The sequence below is a fragment of the Callithrix jacchus genome, chromosome 14 (assembly GCF_049354715.1).
Source record: "Callithrix jacchus isolate 240 chromosome 14, calJac240_pri, whole genome shotgun sequence".
NCBI lineage: Eukaryota > Metazoa > Chordata > Mammalia > Primates > Cebidae > Callithrix > Callithrix jacchus.
In genome coordinates this window covers 12271701-12291290 of record NC_133515.1, presented here as the reverse complement: position 1 = coordinate 12291290, position 19590 = coordinate 12271701, and the positions used below count along the sequence as shown (strand labels likewise).

The window sequence follows — 19590 nt, the reverse complement described above, 5'->3', positions numbered from 1 at the left end:
GCCCCCACTCTCTTCTGACTTGTAGGGTTTCTGCTGAGAGATCTGCTGTGAGTCTGATAGGCGTCCCTTTGTAGGTCATCCAACTTTCTATCTGGCTGCCCTTAGCATTTTCTCCTTCATTTCAACCCTGGTGAATCTGATGATTATGTGCCTTGGGCGTTGCTCTTCTTGAGGAATATCTTTATGGTGTTCTCTGTATTACCTGGAGTTGAATATTGTCCTGCCTTGCTAGCTTGGGAAAGTTTTCCTGGATAATATCCTGAATAATATTTTCCAACTTGGATTCATTCTCTTTGTCACATTCAGGTACACCTATCAAATGTATATTAGGTCTTTTCACATAGTCCCATATTTCTTGGAGACTTTGCTCATTCCTTTTTATCCTTTTTTCTCTAATCTTGTCTTCTCATTTTATTTCATTGAGTTGGTCTTTGACCTCTGATAGCCTTTCTTCTGCTTGATCAGTTCAACTGTTAAAACTTTTGCATATTTCATGAAGTTCTCGTGTTGTGGTTTTCAACTCCATTAATTCACTTATATTCCTCTCTAAAGTGTCTATTCTCATTAGCACTTCATCAAACCTTTTTCAAGGTTCTTAGTTTCTTTGCATTGGGTTAGAACATGTTCTTTTAGCTCACAGAAGTTTCTTATTATCCACCTTCTGAAGCCTGATTCTGACAATTCATCACACTCATTCTCCATCAGGCCTTGTTCCCTTGCTGATGAGGAGCTCCGATCCCCTGAAGGAGGAGAGGCATTCTGATTTCGGATGTTTTCATCCTTTTTGCACTGGTTTTTCCCATCTTTGTGGATTTATCCACCTGTCGTCTTTGTAATTGCTGACTTTAAGATTGGGTCTCTGAGTGGATGTCCAGATTGTTGGTGGTGGTATTATTTCTGTTTCTTTGTTTTCCTTTGGCAGACGCCTCTCCTCCACAGAGCTGGGCCTTCCCGGGTTCAGCTGTGCTTGCTGTAAAACTCTCAACCATCAGCATTTCCCATTGCTGTTTTTTTGTGGGGATGGGACCAGCCGAGCCTGATCACCTGGCTCCCTGCCTCAGAGCCCCCTTTTCTTCTTTTCCTAATTAAAGGGTCAATTCTCTCCCAGATGCCCCAGTCACCTGCTGAAAAGGTGCTGGGATCTATGCAATTTCCCATGCTGTGACCACGCTGGCTGAAACAGCGGCGCTGAGATTGTGGCACTTTTCTGCATGGGAATCTCCTGGTCTGGCTCCCGGCTTCAGTCCCCCTCTCAATCAGCTGAACGGGTGACTCTGCCTTCTCAGAGGTCCAAACGCCAACTAAAAGGGCACCCAGTCCCGCATAGTCCACATTGAGAACTGCCACACCAGGATGCCGGCCAAACAGCTGCACTGGCCGAAAGAGTCACGCTGGCAACCCGTGGGGCTCCTCCACTGGGAATCTCCTGGTCCATAGGTAACAAAAATTCATCTGGAACTCTGGTGTCCGTCCACTCACTCCCCGCACCTTCACTAGGACCTGCAACCCTGAGCTGCTGCTAGATGGCCACCTTGGATCTCTCTCAAGGAGGTGCCCTGATATTTTAATATGGGTTTCCTGTATTTTATCAAGCAACCCAATCGGGGGCTACAGACTAAAGGTACAGGTACCTAGACAGATGAGTAACCATAAGAAACCTTCTGGAGATATGATTTCTCTTAGTGAGGATTCTGAAAGGTATTGGATAACAGAGAGTTCAAGATGATGTCTTATAGCTGAAATAAAACTCAACTCAACTCTAGACTGTTGACAGATTTCTTTTGCCAGTGAAATACAGAATCATATACTTGATTAAGTGATTCAACTGAGATAAGCTCTCCATCTACTTAGAAAAGTTGAGGCACCAACAGGATTCCTATCTGAGGGGACAGGAGGCTATCACGGTGGCTCTGATCCAGTCTTGCAGCCCCCAAGGGTGTGTGCTTCCTTTCAGTGCTCTGACTAAAGTGGCCCTGACTGCAAATTAACTCCATTTGCCAAAACGGTTTTGTCAAAATGCCCTGTTACCTTCAAAGAAATGTTATACGGTTTTGTCAAAATGCCCTGTTACCTTCAAAGAAATGTTATAACACAGTGGTCTCAAATTTAAAGGACTTTTTAAAAGCAGGACATAGATGATATACTGATAGAGTTGATGCAGAATTATTTATCAGGATAGATATTTAAGTTGCATCCCTGTAGTACAACTGGGAGATAAAACACTATGAATATTTTTAAATGTTTTAAAATGTTTCAATGACATGTCACATGTTTTTATTATAATATTATATAGAAAAATGCCAAACTCCATGTGGTATTATCTCAGCTATAAAAATCATGTGTGTATTTTTTGAGGCGATCTCACTGTCACCCAGGCTATAGGGCAGTGATGTGATCTTGGCTTACTGCAACCTCCACCTCCCGGGTTCAAGTGATTCTCGTGCCTCAGCCTCCCAAGTAGCTGGGATTACAGGCATGTGCCACCATGCCCAGCTAACTTTTGTATTTTTTAGTAGGGACAGAATTTGGCCATGTTGGCCAGGCTGATGATCCTGACCTCTGGTGATCCACCTGCCTTGGCATCCCAAAGTGCTGGGGGATTACAAGTGTGAGCCACCACGTCCAGCCATAAAAATTTTTTTAAAAAAAGAAAATTTAAATCTTAAGATGATGGATTTGTGAGTGATTTTTATTATTTTCTTCTTTTGTGTTTTATTTTCTTCCATAACATACTTCTATCACTTTTGTAGGGAGAAAATAATATTTCTAAATAGAATAAAAGTATATAAAATAAATTTTAGAATTGAAAAAAAAGCTTGATCACAATGGCAATGGGGATAAGTTATTCCAACAAAATTAGCAATATTGAGATGATGAGACTGAGAAGCCACTCAAATAAAATATAATAGGTCAGGTGCAGCGATTCATGCTTATAATACCAGCACTTTGGGAGGCCAAGGCGGGTGGATCATTTGAGGTCAGGAGTTTGAGACCAGCCTGACAGACACGTTAAAGCCTCATCTCTACTAAAAATCCAAAAAAAAAAACCAGGCATAAAAAAGGTAGCATGCACCTGTAGTCCCAGCTACTTGGGAGGCTGAGGCAGGGGAATCACTCGAATCCAGGAGGCGGAGGTTGCAGTGAGCTGAGATCAGCCACTGCACTCCAGCATGAGCCTTATATATATTATATATAAATGTACATCATTATCATATATTAATATATAATATTAACATATATGTTAATATATGATATATGATATATATTTATTATATAAATATATATGTTTATTAAATATATAATATATGGTATATATAAATATATATTTAATACATATAAATTTATATATATTTCTTTATTTTATATATATATTAAATTTTGTTCCCAGCTTGCCAGAATTTTTGTAAATATATATATATATTTTTTCCACCTGAAGAAATCAGAATGTTCTTCAAAATGACATGAAAATCTACTGTCAAATGATTAGTTTGATATTCAGAAGGTAGATTATTGACAAAGAATGAGGAGAAACAAAACAAGACAGAGAGAGAGGAAAAGAGAGTAGTGAAAAGGTCCCACACCACAGTGGAGAGAGGCAAGCAAGAGGAAAAAGGGAAGAAAACGGGGGCTGGAAGATGGAGAAGGAGTGATGAGAAAAATTTCTGGGCATTTCGCATCCACCTAGAACCAGGGAAATGAAAGCAAAGTTACCAGATGAAACCTGAGGCCTGAATCCCTTTGACATTCCTTCTCCTCACACTTAAGTGCAGAGGCATGAGCCAGTTAGCAGGAGTTAGGAGAGCCTCTAACTCAGAGGCCTTTGCACATTACAGCAGGCATTATTGCTTCTGGGCAGCCAAGGAAGTCAAACTGGAGGCCTTTCTGGGAATTTTGCTTGGCATGGGCATTTGGTACCTCACATGCTTCCAGAATTTAGAATTCAGGGACTGTTCGTTGGCAATGTGGTCCACCCTCCACTTGATGGTCCCCTGCACTTTCATCAGATGCTGGAGAGACTCCTGAAGGGCCTCAGCCTGCAGCCCACCCAACTCGTTCGGAGCCTCCATCTCAATAAGAATCACCTTTGAGTCGTTCAGGATGAGGGCACTGTGCAGGGCGATCTCCTGCTCATAAGCAAACTCCTTGCTGTGTGTGATCTGAGGGGTCAGGATGAAAATATGCCGCCTGCTCTTTCGTATGTTGGTTTCCACTGCAGTGGCTTCATCTAGTCATATAAGAAATAGACCAGATTTCCTATCAGTCTAATGCTTTGAACATAAACATTCTGAACATTTAAAAGTCTTTTTGTTACAATCTGTTGTGAGATTCTCTGACATCAATCAATTCACTTATTCAGAGAAGTATAAATATACATGGATAGAGAACCCGGTTTGTTCTTTGTGCTCATTTCATTCATGAGAACATTAGCCCCAATGTCCTCTTTTTATTTCCCAGGTATCTTAGTCTTAACTAAAATAGAGTCCTTCCAAGTAAGTGAGGATGTAAAGATATTTAATCTATTGTACCCTAAGATTTTTCTAGTCTGGGTTAAATCAGCTTCTACAACAGAGATTAATGCGGGGTGAGGTGAAGCCAGGACTTACTTTCCTAGAGACGCTGGTCAATTTTGAGGGACAAGGCTTCCTGCATTGTACTTTTTAATATGTGAGTTAAAATTTTAAGCCATTTTAAAACATATAAGCAAATGTTCTAAGAAGATAATATGTATGTAATGAACCAGAATTCTAAGTCTTTAAAGACATTAATCTCTGTTGTAAAGCCAATTTAATCCAGACTAGAAAAATCTTAAGGGACAATAGATCCCCTACCCATTCAGTGTGTATAGACCATAAACTCCATGGCGATTCCAATTAGCTCTGGGTGGACTTAGAAAGAACATGAAACATCCAGTCTTCCCTGCAACAGGAGAAAGCACAACCATGAATAAAACAACTTAAGATATTCTTACATAGTGATGGTTGAGGGAGTGCAGATGCACGAGGCAGACCAGCTGAGAAGTGGTGTTCCCACAGGGAGGAGCACAGTTGCCCTGGAAGCCCCACCTGGAGGGGCAGGTATATGACCACCCTCTGACCTCCTGGCAGTGCCTCCCATTGGACAAACCCAGCCTGGAGCAGAGGACAAGGGAGCGGATGGATTCTATGATGATCAGTCACCCAGGGCCATTGGATGGAGTGGTGGTGCAGAGAGGATTTTGATGGGGCAAATGCAAGATAAGTTGCACGAGAATAAACACAGTACCTTGTTCAGTTATGAACTTTTTGAAGCAAAGAGTGAAGTTTGGTGTTGTTTTGTTGGGTTTTGTTTTATTTTTGGTTGAGGAAAGGTCAGAGGACTTACATGGATGGAGGGAAGTAGCAAACCATTCCACATTAGCGTGTTGTCACATGTTTAAGACAGCACAAGCTTGGATGTGAGAAAGCTAGCATCTGTGTTTGGCTGGGGAGAAGTGTAACTAGAACTTAGGTGATTGGAATGAGAAAGAAGAAGTGAAGAGCTTGTGTCCAGAGGTGGCACATTGTTGAGCTCAGAAACAACAGGAGCCCCTGCAGGTTCTTGGGTATACTTGCAATATGAAAAGAATGTTTGAGAGCATTACTCACTAATTCTACCTGCATGGGTGACCAGTGGGAGAATGGAGGAAGAAGAGGGCCTCGAGAGAAGAAATGCATTACATATTCCTAAACTGTACTTTTCACAAGTCTCTTGAGCCATTATTGAGGCTATTAGCATTCCCAGATATTCCAGGGTAAACCGAATTCACCTGTTGTTCATATCTTTACATCTACAGGCGTGTGAATTCCTCTTCTTAGTAAGATATGAGTTTAAAATGTGTAAAACTGAACATTTATTTTATTAGGATTAGGCACTTGCTATCTGGGCCGCACTTATATTCCAAACCCTTCCTGATCTTAGAAATTGAGAAGAGTTCACAAGGAGGGTTCATAGGTACTGGATGTAAATGTGTGAAGGGAAGAGAAAAACAACTACTGAAATCACAGGTGTTGTGATAAAACTGTCAAAAGTATATGAAATTGGGTAGGAATACTAAGAAACAGAAGTTACAGCTCTATTTGTTTTGGTGAGAATATAAATTTGCAAATGTTTCACCGACATAAAGAAAATCATGAAGACTCTCTGAGTCCTTTTAAGATATTTCAGCTAGTGTCTATGGCTACCAGAACAAAATTCTTCAATTTTTAAGCCCTCTTTCGAATCTTATGAACAGAACTAAAAAGTGGCCAAGTTATCCTGGTGGGGGACTGAGGAAATAAACTAGGGGAGATGACTTGCTAAGTCATTGAAGCAAAGGACTTCTAACTCTGAATTTCCATCACTGACATTACTGTGAAGGTTTCATCACTAGAACAATGACGGGAGAGGAAAGAGTGGAGGATGAGTGTCTGCTTCTGTATACATATTTAAAATTCCAGTCTTAAGGCCTGAAGTAGTAAATGCCATTCCTGATCCAATGAAGGGATAAGGTCACCTAGCTCACAGCCTCTACTAAGCATGAATTTCTGTCCCTGATGTATGTTGATAGCTTTACCTTGTCCAGGTATCAGATCTCTCCCAGAAATGCATAAGGTGTAGCCACATTTATTTTCAAGAACATCAGGCAGAATCTGGTGAACAAAGTACTCTACAGGACTGGCCCCATCTGTACCGGTATTGTAGTTCCGTGGGTAGATAACATAAGCATCGTAGATCTTTCCATCTGCAAATGAAAATAAGAAGTACAACTTCTTACTTGATTCTAAAAATTCTCACTGGACTCTTAGAATACATTCCTCTGTCATCCTCCAAAATATTCTAGACTCAAGAGATGTTGACAGCGAACCACTGCCACCAAACATGATCAGGAAGTAACAGTCTTCATCCCAAAGCTTTTCTCCTTTTTACTGTCACAGACTAAATAACAAAAAAGTGGACAAGAGCCTGTTCAGCATAGTTAAAACCATCTCATCAATTTTGATTAATAATCTATGAACAATGTTTATGGTCATAGAGAGGGAATCTTCTTCTGTGCTGGATAGACTTCGGTTTCATCTTTGGTTTCCCCATACTCCCCTGGGAAAGTGAAAAAAGGTAAAGCTAATAGTAGCAAGGGCATAGAATTTTTTATGGGGTCTGAATTTCTCACAAATCAAACAGCTCCTACTTGAGTCAATTGTTTGAAAAATTCAATGTGTATATGCCTCCAAACGAAAGCATGGGGTTTGCATCTAGCAGACAGAACTGACTCCTTTTATGCGTATACTTATGTGCCTGGGTTAGATTTTACAGGTTAGGGTTTCAGGTAGAACACATGTGCATTCTAATGGACCTTTCTAATCTGCTCACATCTGGAAAACAGGAACAATTTTGCTACTGTGTTTAACTTCATAATGTCTTCCCAACGCATTATGAAACACATTATGTCTTACCAACACATTATGAAATTTACACCTTTCTGGGCTTGGGACAGATTCTGTTATTGGGAACTGAGTAGGAATAGCAATCCTATCAGGGAAGAAGTGTGAGCTGTTGAGATGAATCTCAGGACCATGAGGAGTTACAGAGCAGGATGGAAAACGGCTTCTAAGAAAATCAAACAACACAATTCATTGATAATAAATTATCAAGAAAAATTGAATGTGAGCTTAGCAGCCTAGCTATTGAAAGATTAATAGGCAATTAACCAACAGTTATTATGGGACTTTTTCTTTGGAAGAAAAACTTAATATTTGCCACTTACCATTCCTAGTCCTGTGAGGCTTAGCTATGTCTCTCCAGAGTAGAACAGCCTCAATCCAGAACATTTTTAGGATAATAACCAGGAAGTTGATTACTATCAACAATCCGCTACATACTGCAATTATGCAGTAGGTGCTGTTTTTATGATCAACTACTCAAAAGATAGGGGAAAGAGAAAAATGATTATTATTACTACTGAAACAAGATAAATAAACAGATACATGGATGCTGGCTTCTCTTGGGAGTACGAGAGTTTCACATAAAACATACCCACTGGGAATTACCATGGCTGCTTTAAGAACCAGGACATTCACATTTATAGAGCCACTACAACACATCAGGCTAGGCATTACAGGGAATTCTTAAGGGCAAAAGAGACACTTGTTAACTAAGATGGGAGGCAAAAGCATGATTTTAGCTGGTAGAGAATTTTAAAAGGAGAGCTTGCTGCATGCAGGACTGGAAAAGAGAGACTTCCTGGAGGAGGACGAGGTCCCTGAAAGATGAGTAGGATTCAGAGATGCAAGAAAAAGATATGCCCACCTTGGCAGAGAGAATGCCATCAACCTAAGTGCAGAGGTGGGAGTGTGCTTTCTGAGGATTTGGAATAACCCACTTTGGGGAATTGGTGGAAGATATGATTAGAAAGTTTGGTCAGGGCCAGGTTCTGACCAGACTTGAAACCCCAGCTAAAGCACACTGCCTTATCCTGAATGTCACAGAGCATTGGAACTTGGAGTGGTTTTCCCATGAGATTAATCTGATGGTAATAGAAAGTTTTCTTCTGTGTAAAGAAACTATAGGCACTCGGAGAAGAGTGGAGTGTGGTACTTGGGATGCAAGATGCAGAGGCTTGTAACTCACACAGTAATGAGAAAAGAATGGACAAGGTGGTGTCAGGGCATTAGAGAGGTGTCAACAGGTCTGAGGTACTTGTCTCTGAAGGCCTGGTGGAGTAGGAAATTGCAGAAGTAGCAAGAGCCATCTAAGTGGCTAAAGCATCTTTGATAAAGAACTCAAAAGTCAAATTACTAAGTTCTAGGTCCTACCCATACCCCATACTTCTCTCATGGTGAGCATCACTCAGCCAGCACTGAACTTTATCCTAGTAGTACTTGCTTCACAAAATGCAGATGCAACATGCATATGCACTGACAAATGTGAGAAGAATCTCAAATGAGATTTTCTGGTATGGTTCTTTTCCATCTTGAGTCTCCATGTATGGGCTCCCAGTTTTGAGATAGAAAAATCACTGGCCCATATTCATGAATTCCACCACAACCTCTAATAGTTCATCAGCTCTCTCAGTGACCAGCAGTATGAAATCAAGAATTATCAAGGTGATACGCTTCAAAGTTGGGGAAAAAAAGTGAAAATTGATAAAGTTTACTGTCATCAGGTTAAACAATGAAAATGCTGTAAATAAATCATTCCAACAGGATTCCTTTCCAAGTCACTCTGTCTAAAAATCCCAGCTGGATGCCCAGAGGAGTGTGTACTTCCTTTGGGGATTTCTGGGAAGTAACTATGCTAGTGGCTGGATGCTTCCAAGTGGAGGAAAGAAATTGATCCAAGACATCAAAAGAAGTCTTCGTAAGTGCAAATTATCTTATAAAAATATAGGTAATCCAGGAATGTAATTCACTAAACACCACTTTCTGTATACGCATATAAATAAGAAAATGCTGGCTGCGTTTGAATCCTTGCTCCATAACTGTGGTATTTGGCAAGTTATTCAACTTTCTTTGCCTTCACTTCCTCATGTACAAAATTAATAATAACAGTCTCTCCCTCATGAAGTATTGAGAAAACAAATGAGAAAGTTAAATGTAAAATAATTACATGAGTCCTGGCACATAGGAAATGATGAATAAATGTGTACTATTATTATTATGAGCATCAAATGTATATTTAGTAATAGTTAATAAAATGGGGACATAGGCCTATTAAGTTTTTCTTCTCTCAAATTCAAGAAATGCTATAATTTCAGAAATAAAGAAGAATTCATTGTGACAACTCAACAGCAGTAGTAATAATTTTTGTTTAATTTATGCAGTTGCTGAAACAGAGTGTAACCATGTTGATTTAAAGAAAAACAGGTGAAATACAAATAAGCTAGAAGGAGCAAAGACACTGAATACCTGCAACATAAAAACAATTTCAACACATAGGTAACCAAGGATGTTAATCAATGATAACACGGCAAAGCATGAGGACACAAGGGCAGTGTGGCTGGGCAGGCTGGATGGATGACTGGAGGGTCCACAGGGCCCATCACCACCCAAAGTATGGCCTCACATAGCACCTTGATGGGATCCACAGCCTTCCTGGGGTGCCACACTTATCACTGGCAGACACCAGAGATTCACAGAACACTATGGCACTTACAGCCATCTACGTGAGTTATGACTCTGTTTATTTTATGAAAACCTTACAAATCAGGGGTTAAAGTCAAAATGAAAACAAGAAAAGCCCCACATACCACCTCAGGCAGAGACCTGCTATGATTCAATCATATTGGGTGTCCCCTGATCCCACACCTCAAACATTTCTCCTCCTGTTGTGCCTCTCTGTGTGTATCCAGATAAATCTGGACCCTATCACATGTATGGGTGGGAACTCAGGGTTTAACACTTTCTTTGGCTATTCGACAAGCACATTAAACAATTTCTACATGGTTGTACAGCCCCTAAGGAGGGATAAGTGTAAAAATATATTTATCTCTCCTTCCTTGTATATGGGATCCAATGCTTCCTATAGCAAACAGGATGTCATTGCCAGGAAACCCAAAGAATAAGTGAGGAAACTGGCAAGTGATCAGGAGTGAACTGCCTGGAAAGCTATTTTCCAAGACAACATTGCAATCAGAGACACAGCAAGGGAGTGGGGAAGGATCAGTCCACCTCTGCGGGAGGAGCACTTCATCTCAGACATTGTTTTGCATTGTCTGGGCATAGTAATAATAAAAAGCACAATGACTTGTAGCCATCTTTAGTACAGTTTTGAAAACTCTGTAGACAAACATATCGCCTTCTATGTACACCCAAGAGGGATCACTCTCTCCACCCTGCTTTGGCTATTTGTGATGCCACCAATTATTTATGTATAGATAAAAGAATGTTACATTTAAAAAGATTATATAAGCTGGGCGCAGTGGCTCAAGCCTGTAATCCCCGCACTTTGGGAGGCCGAGGAGGGTGGATCACGAGGTCAAGAGATCGAGACCATCCTGGTCAACATGGTGAAACCCCGTCTCTACTAAAAATACAAAAAATTAGCAGGGCACGGTGGTGCGTGCTTGTAATCCCAGCTGCTCAGGAGGCTGAGGCAGGAGAATTGCCTAACCCAGGAGGCGGAGGTTGTAGTGAGCCGAGATTGCGCCATTGCACTCCAGCCTGGGTAACAAGAGCAAAACTCCATCTCAAAAAAAAAAAAAAGATTTTATAGCGTCTGAAATTAACCCAATGATGATTCATCAGTTTCACATTATCCTTTTATTGTGTCATATTATAATAATGTTATCAAAAACCTGCTGGATACAGAAGAAAAACTATAAGAAGTAATAAACAATTTGGCTTTCCAATTGATGAGGAAAGTTATTGAATTTGCCAAACATAAATATGAAAATAGTATTTTGTTCTATAATTAAGCCTTATAGCTAGAGAACTAGAAATGTACTAAAAAATATTTTGTATCAATATCTTGGTTGTGTATTCATTTACTCAGTCAACAAATATTTAACTGAGTACTTGCTAGCTGCTAGGTGTTGCACTAAGGACCTAAAGATGAATGAGATGATGTCCCTGCCCTCATGGAGCTTGCAGTCCTGTTGAGCAGACTGTCAAACAGATTTTGGTAAGGCAATGTGACCAGTGCTATGATACAAATGGGATGCTGCAAGAGGTTCTTGGAAGGTGTGTATACCCCAAACTGAGGGCCAAGAAAGCCTCCCTGGAATAGGCGGTACCAGAATTGCATGGTGAATAACAAATGCGGGAAAGAAATGGGCTGAGCTAGCAGACTTCCCATGTGTTTCACCTATATTTAACAGTTTGACAATGATAACCGTTGTGATGTGATTTGGATCTGTGTTCCTGCCCAAATCTCAGGCTGAATGGTAATCCCAGTATTAGAGGTGGAGCCTGGTGGGAGGTGATTGGATCATGGGGGTAAGCTCATCATGAATGGTTTAGCACCTTCCCCTTGATGCTGTCCTTGCAGTAGTGAGTGACTTCTTGTGAGATCTGGCTGTTTAAGTGTGGCACCTCTCTCTCTCTCTCTCATTCCTGCTTTCACCGTGTGAAGTGCCTGCCTTCGCTTTGCCTTCTGCCATGAGTAGAGCTCCTGAGGTGTCCCCAGTAGCAGGTGCTGCCATGGTTCCCATGCAGCCTGCAGAACCATGAGCCATTAAAGCCTCTTTTCATATCAATCATCCAGTTTCAGGCATTTCTTCATAGCAATGCAATGGCCTAACACAGCATGTCTTATGATAGAGTAGCATCCAGGATTTTCTCACTGAAATGGCAGTGGTTAGATACTTCCGCTTTTTGTTCACTTTACCGTCCTCACTAACAAAACATGTATTCATTATAACCAGAAAAAGGTATAGAAGGGAGCATGCTTACAACATGTAACAGAAGTTATCCCAGAGCACAGAAGAACACAACGAGTTCACCGTTGCTGCAACTTCTTCACATACAGTGAGGCAGAAGGAGTTCATGAAGTCAGAAAACAAGGATGACCAAAGAAGCAGCTGAGTGTTCTAGAACCAACGGCAGAGAAAGCAGGGAAGGAGGAGGAACTTAAGCAGCAGAGGAGCTCCCAGCAGACAGAAACAGTCTACGAAGACCAGATAGCAAAGAGCATCCAAAGAAGAGAAGCCCATTTTATAGCACAGTCCATTCCCATTGTCTTCACGGATCTCCTGGTACCACACTCCATTCTGCTTACACTTGCCACAGAAAGCTCAGGTGACCAAAGTCTCAGAAACACGCCTTACTTGGATTTTTTCTACTGAGTCTTATGGTGTGCCTTCTCAAGCCGTGCAAATTCAGGGCCAGACAGTCGTACTGCAGCAATAAATCCTCTTCCTTCATGTTAGCTATTCTTAAAACCATGTTTAGACAAGTCATCCCATCGCTGAAACTAAGAAAACAACCTGTTACTTTTAATGCCTACTTTGTAGGTGCAAACTGTGTGCAAGGGGAAGGGGATGGTTCTCTTTGATATAAAAATACCTTTGATTTTGCCCTTCCTCCTGTTGAAATCTTGCTTCACCAAAGTCTGTAATACTTTTCCCAGCAACCTGCCACAAGACGACAGCCAAGAACTGAGTGCCTTTTCCAAAACAAGCGGAGCAAGTTAGGCTTACGTTTTTTCCTAGAAGGGAGTAAGGACATTCACCAATAAAATTAACTTCTGCAAGTAGCATTTTATCCCATTTAATGTAAAAAATATTGCTAAACACTTAGTATGCACCCTGCCAGGGCCTCCCTCCCTCATCTCTGCAACTTCCTCTTTCTATGTCCTCTCTTGGCTCCTCCCTGCTCCCATTACCTCCATTCACCCAGCTGGGTTTGAAGCTCAGCTCCCACTACACTCTCACCCACATGGGAAACTAACAAAGCCAATGACTCTGGCTTCACCAACTCCACATTATAAAGGATTTCTAGTAAAAGGATTGCCTTTTCCCTGAAATTAGACTTTCTTTCTTTCCAACTGCTCTCTTCCACACCTTTCTCCTACAGAACTCTTCTCATCTCTCCATAAGCTACCTTTGAAGATAAATGTGTTTTACCTAACCCAGCTACCATTGCCCAGAATGAACACTCTGCAGCTCTCCATCCCAAGCTCTAGGATAGAGGTAAAGATAAAATTAAATCCATAAATGAAAGCACCATGAATTACAATAAACAAATGTAAACACTGCAATTTCTGTGCTTGGTTCCCAGTGTTAGTGAGTGCCTGGGACAGGTGCTTCCAGGGATGTCACCTCACTTACTCCTCAAGGTTCTTATGCTAATTACCTGACCCCCCCAGGGAATTCAGATCAGGAGTCATATGGAAGGATTTTGTAGGTAATATTTACAGCATTCTTATGAACTTTCTTACCAATTTCCACTTCCTTTGTTTCATTGTGTGGAGGGGCTCTGATTACTGGAAACAAAGAAAAGCCATGCTCTTCTTAAAGACAAAAAGAAATAAAAATATTAGTAGAGAATTGAATGGTCATCAATATATAGGTTGTATTTCCATATTTCTATTCTATTTCATAGCAATGTTTTTCAAATTCTTCTGACAATGACCCATAATGGCAAATACATACACACACAAATTAAACAGAAAAGAATTTAAATAAAACTTTCTTTTACTACCTATGATGCTCTGTAATATTTTTATTCTCTCTGATATCACTAAAACAAATGCTGGTCCAGCCCATAAAACTAATTGCATGAAAATTACAATTCTACAGCGTGAGAATAAGACTACAGGGAAGATTTCAAAAGGCCCATGAAAATAGCAAATGTGTGAGTCCACAGATTTGCTTGCAGTTTTCCACTAGGGTGGCCCATCCTCAGTGAAATCTTCCCCCTCTGGAATTCTGACTCCCGTGACCACTGTGGCTGAAAGACAGGCAGTGTTTTTGGAGGGCTGCTGCAATCCTCCATCCCTTGATGCCCATTCATTGAAAGAGAGTGTGATTAAGGACCACCGCAGTGGTTGATATTAAACAGCAACAGGCACTGATAGGAGTACAGTCTGGTGATGCTTATTTTACAGTGATGGAGTACTGAAAAAACTCCAAAGCATTTTCTCCAATATTGCTTTGCCCTTAGAAAAACTGTCATACGTCATCTATGTCACATAGATCAACTTTTGCTAAGGGACCCCAATTCTTTGTAGACTGATAAGCTACGATTGTGAAGTATTTCCCTTAAATAGGCTTTTATAAAATTTAAAATAACTTTGGAAAAAAAATCTTTAGAATGAAGTGACCGACTCAAGGCCACTGATGATGTTGAAAGTATTGCAAACAAGGATTAAAAACCACTCAACAACATTTATGTACAATGTAGTATCCCATCATAAGGCTTCTCATTAAACTTGGAATCCAATGAGTATTAAAGATTAAATTCCTTTTTTTAATTTTCAGAAATTCTGATTCCAAACTAGGGGAAAAAAAAGTTGGTTTTGCCCTCCAAATAGTTGTAGTGTCATTCAAAAAAAAGTAAGTTTGCCTTCAGATTGCTTTATGTTTGGAAAATTAAGTCATAAAGAAGAATAAAGAATAGATGTGGCTTTGAATTGGTAATGTAATTTCCCCTGAAATTTGTTAAATCTTGATAGTGTATTCAGAAAATCTCTTTGCGTCATAGTTGAGAATGTATAAGATAAGACAGAGCAGGAGGAAGTAGAGGGAGGAGGGTGAAGTACAAGAAACCCAACCAGAAGAGCACAACTCTTCCCACTTCGACTTCTTTCCAGTATTCTGTCTCGTTAAAGCTGGTAGCTTACCCTTGACCGTGAAGGACCTTGTCGCTGTCACACTATAATTGGCTCCATTTTCATTGTGTATAAATTTACAGGTGTAATCACCTGCGTCCTCAAGCATCACATTATCAATGACCAAAAATGACTTGTGCGCCCTGTACCTTGATCCTTTAAGAGCCTGACAATTCTGAAATAAGAAATGTTCCTTTTTAGTAATTCTCCACTTGTATTTATTTATTTATTTATTCATTTAGAGACAGAATCTTTGTTGCCCACGCTGGAGTGCAGTGGTGCAATCTGGGCTCACTGCAACCTCTGCCTTCCCGGTTCAAGTGATTCTCAAGCCTCAGCCTCCCAAATAGCTGGGATTACAGGTATGCACCATCATGCCCAGCTAATTTTTGTGTTTTTTGGTAGAGATTGGGTTTCATCATGTTGGCCAGGCTGGTCTAAAACTCCTGGCCTCAAGTGATCTGCCTGCTTTGACTTCCCAAAGTGCTGAGATTACAGGAGTAAGCCATTGGGCCCAGCCACTTGTATTTATTTTAACTGTGTAATTTTCATCTATTTCCTCCCCAAATTTCCTCTTACCTTAAACCACTCAAGAGGTGCTGTCCAATTGTAGAGGTCAATTGTAGGACAATAAATTTTGGAATTTTTTTCTGATCCAGATACTGTTGAATACATCAAATAATCTGGAATGTTGCAATCTGGCTGCTTTTTATATATGGTGACATTTGCATATCCAGTCATGTTGGATGTAGGACTTTTAAAATAAGTCAGACAATTAAGAGTCACTTAGCATTGTGAAATAACTTCACCTAAATTTAGCCTTTATTTAATATTGCTTATCTTCTTAAAAACCATCAATATGCATAATGGTTATTTTCTTATTTAAAAATAAACATTAAAATCTAGAGTTTAAATACTTTTTTGTTACACTTGATATAAAAACAGCCCCCATGATAGCCCAACAATGACTTCTTCACCATATATTCATACACTGCATCTGCTGTAATCCTGTAATCCCAGTGTAATAAAGATAGTAGAATTTATTGAGTTTACTCTGTACCAGTGATGATCAAGAGCACTTTTCACACATTACCTTAGTTTATTTTCATAATAATGCTTTGAGATGAATTCCATTATTACATTATATGCATTTTACAGGGAAGGAAACTGAAGGGCAGAGAAGTAACTTGCTAGCATCACACAGCTAACTAGAGGCAGGGCATGAATTTGACACTCGTCTAGCCTCAGACCTAGGCCCTTAACTAACACATCCTGACTTTTGATATAATTCATTTGACATTTTCTATGTGCCAAATACGGTCACAGAATCAAATTTTTTGTGAACAAGAGTAAGTAATTTGTAGGCACACAATCTCATCAGCCTTCTGCGGCTTAACTTGAAGGTTAAAAGCATTGGTCACCACCCCTTTTCACCTACCAGAGGCCCCTTGAGATGGAAAACATCCAGGTTACTATTTACTGTGCTAGTTTGTTCTTAATTCCAGCCAAACATGAGCAATTTCTCTTAGTTATCTTGGTCACTAGGAAAGCTAGGTTTTCCTCTAAGTCAGCTACAAATTAATCCCTGCAATTATAAAGCCAAATAGTTAGCTTGAAATAAGCTAGACCTCAAGCTGAAGTATCTCTAGAAGTTTATCCAAATCACTTTATAAATGTAACTGTTCCAGAAAGGACTAGGGAAGGAATGAAAGCAAGGGTGGTTCAAAATATCAACTATTCAAGAAAGGCCAGCAGGCTGAAAGAAGATGGGAGCTTTCTGCGTAATAAATACCTTCTGACAATGCAGGTATAAATACCAGAATCATCAACTTTGGCTGGTAGAAACTTTAGAAGTTGGCCTGAGGCAAACACATGATTTCTTTCCTGGGTAGGAATACTTTTGTTTGTTTGTGTATAATACCAATCCACTGTGTAACTAGGTTTTCCTTTTCTAGGACACCTCACAATTAAAGCCTCATTTTCCAGGCCCCACGATTGTTTACCTGCAAAAAAAAAAAAAACACAAAAAGATGTAAAGACAATCCTAAAATGACCTAATGAAAAGCTTGTAATTCCTATCCTCTCAATATTTTCTTCCAGGATTAAATTTAGAAGCTGGTCACATACTTTGGGAAAGAATAAGTAAATGATTGAGGTCTCTTATGAAATGTTAATGTATTAATTTAGAGCTAAATCCCCCACAGTGCTCCAATGGAAAAGCAGCCATATCTATCTAAACAAACTATGTGTCAGTCAACAAATACCTACAACACCTCCCATGTGCAGGCACCATGTTAAATTCTGATGCATTTGAATATGTATAGCTAAACTTATGATATATACATTACAAAGAATTTCTTCTGATAGATCTGTAATGAAGAATGATTGTACAAAAAGAATACATTTTCCAGTTTACAATTCACTGGAATAATTGGAAGCAAGTCACTTAAAACAAGGTGAATGTTCTTGAAATTATATAATTTTTAATAATTTAAATTATAGTTAAAAGGCAATACTTACTAAACTTCGCTGCTGTGGAAGACATGACAATTGCGAGAATTGCTAAGATCCAAAGCCCCATTCTCTGTTTATCAGTCAAGAGCAAGTGTTGGCAACTGGTTGTTCAGATTACGCTGAGTCAATGGCATGAGTCAAATACTCAGATTACTCTGAGTCAATTACCGTGAGTCAATGGCATATGATAGTGAAAGTCACCATGCATGAGGCAGTTGATGACTCTCCCCAAGATAGAGTTGAGAAGAATAGCCTGTATCTCAACTGAAAAATAAATTAGACAAAACCATAAACAGAATTTTTATCAGCCATGATTTTTACTTTCTGAACACCACCCAGGAGAATGAATTAATCAACATGTATTTATTAAGTGCAAATAGATTTAACAGCAGGTTTCAGACAAGCAGCACTGGATTTATTCTTATGGAAGCTTTCAGTCATATAGCTCTCACAAGGATCATGCTATTTGACAATTTTCATGCTACCTCACAGTTATATTTTACCAGCCTCATGAGAATGTCCTGGAAGAAGCTAAGAAGGAAGGAATGTGAGTTTCTATTTTTGAAAAATTAAATAAAATTTAGTAGATTTTAGAAAATACATTGTATCATGTGAAACCTCAGACATCCACACAGGCTGGGGGCAGCATGCTCATATAAATAGCTCTCAAACAGACACATGTGCAAGCACTCATCACAAAACAGCTAAGGAGTAGCAAAGTCAGAACTAGACTAAAGCATTAGCCAATTAATTGCCCTATTCTCAACCCGAACCCTCAAACATTTGTTCTTACTTCAGCTTGCTTCCAGGAATCACCAAAGGCTTTCTAAGCATAGTTGAAGATATGTGAATAATAATAAATATATTTATTTTTTCTTTCAGAAAAAGAATTATTTACTATATTACTTGTTTTCTTAAAATATCGGGGGAGGAATAGAACCAACATAGAAATTTATGAACATAAGAATAAACACTATCATGAATTATGAAGAGTTTCCTTATTGCAAATTTTAGATAACAAATTGATGCTTACCCAAACTGAAAGACAGAGGGGATGAACTTGGAGTCAGTGACAGAGCTAAGAATAGTCTCCAGTCTTGAAAAAGGTCTCCAGTCCCTCCTCGTAGACTACCCACTCTCTTTTATTTTAAAGGGGAGACACTCAAAGACATCCTGTAATTTGCCACTCCACCCATCCTAAAATTTGATTTATAGCCAAATCCATGACTTGTTCAAAAATGCTGATGCATCATGTACTAAGAATTCTTGATGTTGACAAATAAATATTTAAACATAAAAACAGCATTGAATAATGCCTTAAGAGGAAATAATTGAATCATTTCCTCCCATTTTAGCATCAGTTTCGGGCTGAATCATAAATAATGCTTATTGGCTGTGCATATGTTAGGATACTTTCAGTTCTAAATGGTCTTGACATCTGGGGCTGGAGGCTGCCTTTCCAGGCACTGAAACTTAAAAATGCTCTGTCTAGGGTCCAGAATGTGACTTCACCCCAACTCAAAACAGTTCCAGCTCCTTGGATTTAAAACTCGGTGGGGCTCTCAGCCTGGATGCAAAAAAAAAAAATTTCTAGAGTGCAGAGAAAGAGAAGAGGGCTGAGGGGACTGTGACTAAGAAGCTTCCCTCAAGGGGAATGATGATGAAGTAGCCTCAACTATTGGGCTCCATGTACAACAAACTTCAAAAGCAAAATTTGATTTTAGCTATGCGTAGTTGTGATGACCCTATCGTGAGTAAAGTCAACCTTTTAAACGATGTTTAAAAGTCATCTCATCTCAGAAGGATTCAGGAACT

At 39.7% G+C, this 19590-nt stretch overlaps 1 protein-coding gene across 1 annotated transcript; it reads right to left on the bottom strand.

Moving 5' to 3' along the window:
• Positions 1–3393: 3393 nt before the first annotated feature.
• Positions 3394–19570, bottom strand: IL1RL1 (interleukin 1 receptor like 1). Its single transcript, XM_035271793.3, has 11 exons — positions 18809–19570; positions 17782–18039; positions 17054–17264; positions 15841–16015; positions 15274–15436; positions 13870–13941; positions 12996–13137; positions 12758–12903; positions 7760–7909; positions 6572–6739; positions 3394–4225 (listed from the first exon to the last, which is right to left on the bottom strand). The coding sequence occupies exons 2-11, from the start codon at positions 17840–17842 to the stop codon at positions 3840–3842; spliced, it is 1674 nt and encodes a 557-aa protein (XP_035127684.2). The 5' UTR covers positions 17843–18039; positions 18809–19570; the 3' UTR covers positions 3394–3839.
• Between the last annotated feature and the right edge of the window lie 20 nt (positions 19571–19590).